Raw genomic sequence first — 6,174 nt, forward strand, 5'->3', positions numbered from 1 at the left:
TGATGCCTAAGGCCCTGTCCTATTTCTTCCATTCCACTGGAAGCAGCAGCTCGGGGGCAAGTGTCTGGGCTGGCTCGTTTGGTCAGACACTTGCTCCTCTGTGGCAAGACCTGTGAACTGGGAAGCAGGATCATGGCACTTCCCATTACCTAATATTGCAGCTTTCCAGAGACTCTCAAAATTAATAATGCTTCTCTATTTTTTCATCAAAGGACCCTTGAGAGCTGAGGAGAAAGCGTAGGGAACTCCAGGGATGTCGAAGCACAGCTCTGTGTGGCCCATCATGAACACAACATTTCTCATGTTTTCTCAATGGGAAGCTTGTGTTTACTTTATAACATCTTTCTCTTTTCCCCCGAAGTGGTTGTGCCTTTGAATTTATTTCTTAATTTTTTAAAAAGTTTTGAAACACAAAAATTGCAAGTACGGTACAAAAAATTAAAAAAAAAAAAACTTTTATCCTGATATATCTGAGAGCAAATTATCAACCCAAAGCTCCATGACCCTCTATAAACAAGGACATTCTCCCATATGACCACAATACAACCATCAAAATAAGGAAAGGCACACTGAAACATCACTGATTATTCCAGTAACGCCTTTGGAGTAAAAAGATCCAGTTCAAAAATCATGCATTGCCTTTAGTCGTCGTGTTCCTTTGGTCTCCTTCAGTCTAAAATATCTCCTCGGTCTTTAGTTGACTTTTGTGATTTGGACACAATTGAAGATTCCAGGCCAGTTATTTTGCAGAGTGTCCTCAGACTGGTTTGTTTGATGCTTCTGTGTGGTTCTGCACCTTCTGCAGGAATATCACCAAAGAAGAGCTGTGTTCTCCTCGCTGCGTCCCGTCGGGAGGTGCGTGATTTCAATTTGTCTCATTATCAATGATATTCCCTTTGATCACTTAATTAAGGTGGTGTCTGCCAGGCGTCTCCCCTGTAAAGTTACTCTTTCCCACTTTGCAGATATTAAGTAGTTTGTGGGGAGATGTTTTGGAACCATGAAAACGTGCTCAACTTCCTCAAACTCGAATTTATTCATTTACTTATTTCTATGAGTATGGACTCAGGGTGTCCTTTCTGTTCAATGGATGCGAATCCGTAATCGGTATTTGTTTTGATGCTCAAATTGTCCCTAACTTGGCCTGTGGGAACTCCTGCAAGCCACCTTCTGTGTTTTTAAAGGCGTATCCCCATTATTCTTCAAGAACCTCCCTGCTTGCTGGCCCCGCCAGATGTACCAAGCTTGCCTTGTCCTTTCCCTGTTCCAGTCCTAGATTCAGCCATTTCTCCAAAGAGTCCTGGTTCCTTTTAGCAGAGAACAGTGTTTAGAAGGTAAGGTTTGGGCACTAGATATACTCATTGCTACTGACGTGTCACTGTTCTCCAGCCCCGTCAGTAAATAGGGATAAGGAGTGTGTGTGTGGGTACAGGCGTGCAACACACACATTTACATCTGTATTTTCTCCATGATCTATACATACTGAAAAACATACATCTGCATCCATACCTCCAAGTTCTTTCCAACAAAACAGCATTCATTTTCCCTTATTTGTAATTCTCTTTGCTGACACCAAGGAACCTGGCTCCCGAAATCCTTGATCCTTGTACTCATTCGATCAGATCCCGTCTGTGACCAGCCTCCCATCTCTGACACCCCCTCAGCAGGACAGATACCTCAGACTTACTCTCCTGCTTAGGCTCTCACACCTCAGTCTGCGTGGGAGTCTGGGATGGTGAGGAGGTTAATTCTCCTCCTACCCTGCCCAGAGGGAGATGAAACCTTTTGTCAGGGGACAGGGGTCATTCTGCCATAAGAGGGTCAGTCCTCTCCAAAGGGGGCCTTTTGTGATGCCGTAAATTTGCCCCAAGAAGTCTGCTTTCCTCCCACTGTCAGATGGAATGCGGTCAAAGTTTTGAAACAGAAAGTTGAAGAACAGGAATGGTGTGGAAGTGGAAAACCGAAAAAGGAGACATAAAAAGAGACATGGAAGGATGGCAGAAAGAAGAGAAAGAAAGGAAGAAGAAAAGAGCAACTTAGAAAGGGACCTAGGTAGGAAAACGAATATTAGACAGTTTGAGTGGAAGAGAAAAAGAAGATAAAAGTAACTCCGTTGATTGACATCACCCTCGCAAAGCTGTCCCCCAAGGGCCTGGTAAACACGCTGGTCTCTCACAAGCTCTCAGCCACCAAATTTGGTGTGTATTAAATTAAAGAAACAGAGATGCTTCTAAGGTGCCTGCACTGACTTGCCATCTCTGAGGCCCCAAATCCAACATTTTGCAGAAACTCCAATGCAGCAGCCCCCTGATTTCCCCAGATGTTTTTCCAGCGCCTCGCAAGCGAATCTAGTCCACCATCACAAAACGCGGGGTTACTTTCTTACCAAGTTGAACCATCTCGTTACCCATGAGTTAATTCTGAAGTCTCTGCAATAAATGCCTTTGAGTTTTTGAGAATAGAAAGAGCTACAGCCTTTTGTGGTCATGGAGAAAGAGTGAATTCACCGATCTAAACCGTCTCATGTCTCTTTTCCTCCAACTGGGCCTCCCTGCAGCAGCGGCCAGGGTGATGTCTCCACTTCCCTGCCTCCAGTCCCACCTCATCCTACCGCAATCTGGGCTCTGCTGCCAGCTCTCCACTGCACCATTCCCATCCCGGCTGGACAGGGACCTCCGATTCCCAAGTCAGAGAACTCTCAATCCTGATCTGAATGAACTCTTGGCTGCATTTGTCACTGTTGACAGGCCTCCTCTTCTTGAAATTTCATTCCCCAGCTTGAAGTTCTTCCACAGCCCAAGTCTAAAATGCCTGGCTCCCCCAGGACCTCATTTCCACTGGCTTTGGGACCTCACCTCCAGCCACACCCCATCTTGAACTTTAAAATCTCAGAAGCGGGGCTTCCCTGGTGTCGCAGTGGTTGAGAGTCCGCCTGCTGATGCAGGGGACACGGGTTCCTGCCCTGGTCCGGGAAGATCCCACACGCCGCGGAGCGGCTGGGCCCGTGAGCCGTGGCCTCTGAGCCTGCGCGTCCGGAGCCTGTGCTCCGCAACGGGAGAGGCCACAACAGTGAGAGGCCCGTGTACCACAAAAAAAGAAAAAACCAAAACAAAAAAATCTCAGAAGCATTCTGTACTCTGCACCTTTTTTTTTTTCAACTTAGCACCTTTGGTTTTATTTTCTTCAACCCAGATTAATCAAATTTTGCTTGAATTATCAGCTTTTCCTTAAGGGTAACCATGCATAATCACTATGAAACCTGCTGTGAAACTTCAGCATTCACATAGACAAACCATGAGTCGGAGAACTCATTTTGTTGCTATTAGCTTCAAATAAGTCAAAACCAAATCCTATCATATCAGGCCTGCAACAAAAGTCGCTGGGTTAAACCCCCTGCTTATCATCATACTATGAAGAAAAGAAGAGCTGACATTTAACAGTCACCCCATCCTTTTAGCTTTGAGAACAGTACTGGAGGGATTTCCTGCTGTCTAAATTCAAGCTGGGATTTCAGAGTTAGCTTATTAGCACATTGGGGAAAATCACCCGTTAATACGGTGGGAAGAACAAACCTATCTATTGTTTCTATCCACTGTTTTCTATCAATGGATAGAAAACACAGCTGGTGATGTTTTAAATGAGAATCTTTGTGGTTTCTCACACACCTAACCTGTATCACATTCTTGCTTAAAAAAGGGCCCCTGTTCCTTCCATCTGTCTTACCAGATTTTGGGTTTGGCTGCGCTGGCTGTGGACTCCCTGGCAATACCGACTCTGCTGACCGCTTTGGGCGCCGAACTCGGCCTCAAATCCAGTCGGCCTCAATCATCGCAAACAGCTGGCCGAGCCTTTGCTTAACGTCAGGCTCACTGGGGGCACGACAGGACTTCGTGTGCACTCTGATATGTTCGGCAAGTTTCGACTTCTAAATGAAGCCCTTGCCGCAGTCTGCACAAGCGAACGGCCTGCCGGGCCTGTGGATGCGCTGGTGCCGAAGCATGTGGCCCCTTTCCCAGAAGTTTTTATCGCACTCGGGGTAGCGGAAAGGCCTCTCACCGGTGTGCAGGCCCTGGTGGCTGAGCAGCTGCGCCTTCAAGCGGAAGCTCTTGTCGCACTGGGAACACTGAAAGGGCTTCTCGCCTGTGTGCGTCCTGATGTGCTCCACGAGCTTGGACTCCTTGGCGAAGCCTTTGCTACACTCGCAGGAGAAGGGCATCCGGCCGCCGTGCAGCAGCCGGTGCGCCTTCATGTCGGCCTTCACGCAGTAGCTCTTGCCGCAGTCGGGGCACGGGAACGGCCTCTCCCCCGTGTGCAGGCGCTGGTGGCTCCGCAGCTGCCCCTTGAGACGGAAGCAGCGGCCGCAGTCGGGGCAGCCGAAGGGCCGCTCGCCGCTGTGCACCCGCAGGTGCTCGCGCAGCTTGCACGGGTGGGCGAAGCCGCGTCCGCACTCACCGCAGGAGAGCGGCCTCTCGCCGCCGTGCCTCCTCAGCCGGAAGCCAAGGCTGCTCATCTGAGTGCAGCCTCCGGTGGAGCCGCAGCCGCCCGTGCTGGCGGGAGGCCCGGCCGCACTCGGCGCACCGGAAGGGCCGCTCTGCGCTGTGCACGTGGGTGTGGTCTGGAAGCCCGCACTGCGGGGAGGAGCGCCGGCCGCACGGGCCGCAGGAGGCCGGCCTCGAGAGCCTCCGGGCGTTCCTCGCCAGCCGGGCTGAGGCCTGGCTTCTCTCCCAAGCGCGGGAGCTCAGCCTGCTCGGAGGCGGCCCCGGCACCCTCTCTCCTGGAGCCGGGCCTCTCCCGTCGCAGCCGGGGCACTGGGAAGGCCTCTGCCCCGAGCGCAGATGGTGGACATACACTTCACACTCGCTGCCCGGCAACTGGCTCTCCTCGGGGTGGATTGCCAGGGGTCTAAGCAAACACGACTTCCGGCGGAAGCCCCGCCCACATTCTGGACAGCGGAAGTGCCTCTGGCCCCGAGGGATGCTCAGCAGCTGTTGTGCGCCGGTTTGTTTGCGGAACTGATTCCAGGACCTGTGTGGTGGGTCCTTCTGGCTCCCCTGGCTCTGAGAGGTTCTTCCAAAAGCCTTACCCACAGACGGGGCAAGGGTGCTGGAGGCCCTCCCCAGAGGTTTCCTGGAAGCCGGGGGGGGACTGAGAGTCCTGGGACTTACGATTGTGTCTCTTTGGGTGGGTTCCCTGGAGCTGTGGACTACTGGAACTAGAGCCCGAGCATCATGTCTTTGTGGATTCAGGAGGGCGACGACTTGGTCAGGCCTGAAGGAAACATCTTCACTTTTTCCCTTCACTTTTAATAAGGGTTCAGAGGAACGCTGGCTCTGAACAGGATCTACTTGGAAATGGCAGTGGGCTTCTCCTGGTTTCACAGCTTGCTGGCTTCCCACAAACAGTTGTCCCTCAATAACTGGATCCAAATGCAAATCAGCAGAGGTGCAAATTATGTTTCCTGATTTCTGTGATTGTCCCCAGATCCTGAAGCGTTCTCTCCCTTGTTCAAGCCAGGATATTAGTTCTGGTTTGGGAAGTCCATCATCTAGAGAAACAAGAATCTCATAATTGGTGTTCATTACTTGCTTGTAAAGCTCCTTCTGCCATGGCTCTAGATCCCGCCATTCTTGCTCGGAGAAATAAACGGCCACATCCTCAGAAGTCAGAGGTAACGGAGCCGGCTCGGCCATGGGCCCTCGCGGTCCCACCTGGCCCCGGACCGGGTTACAGCCAAGCCGGGAGTCCCGGCTGCCCGCGGCACCTTCCCTGCGGCAGCGGCGGCTGCGGTCTCCCACCCCGCCGCTCCTCGCCGACCTCTGTACTCTGCACCTTTGCCCCTTCTTGTGTCGCTCCTAGGATGGTCTCCTCCACCTGGATAACTCCTATTTATCCTTTAAGAGTCAACTCAGTACTTAAACTCCTTGGGAATAATTAGGCAATAAATAACTAATTTCTTTTGAACTTTTTTTTCAGTTGTGAAATAAGCTTAGAAAAGTGCATAAACCATAGATGTACAGCTCAAAGTCTTGTAGCAAAATGAGTACCTGTACCTCCACCCGAGTTGAGAAATAGAACATGGCCCCCTCCCTAGATGCCCCGACAGCTGTGCCTCTTAACAGTCATCAGCCCCTCCTTCAGCTCAGTAGGTAACACTCCACAGACTTTATGTTATTC

At 50.9% G+C, this 6,174-nt stretch overlaps 1 protein-coding gene across 1 annotated transcript; it reads right to left on the minus strand.

The window, feature by feature from the left end:
• Positions 1–3,373: 3,373 nt before the first annotated feature.
• On the minus strand, positions 3,374–5,926 carry LOC117313006 (uncharacterized). Its single transcript, XM_033860348.2, is given in 2 exon segments — positions 3,374–4,496; positions 4,498–5,926. Coding segments are annotated over 2 exon segments (1,884 nt in total). The 5' UTR covers positions 5,691–5,926; the 3' UTR covers positions 3,374–3,805.
• Between the last annotated feature and the right edge of the window lie 248 nt (positions 5,927–6,174).

Source organism: Tursiops truncatus, chromosome 7 (genome assembly GCF_011762595.2).
Source record: "Tursiops truncatus isolate mTurTru1 chromosome 7, mTurTru1.mat.Y, whole genome shotgun sequence".
Taxonomy (NCBI): Eukaryota; Metazoa; Chordata; class Mammalia; order Artiodactyla; family Delphinidae; genus Tursiops; species Tursiops truncatus.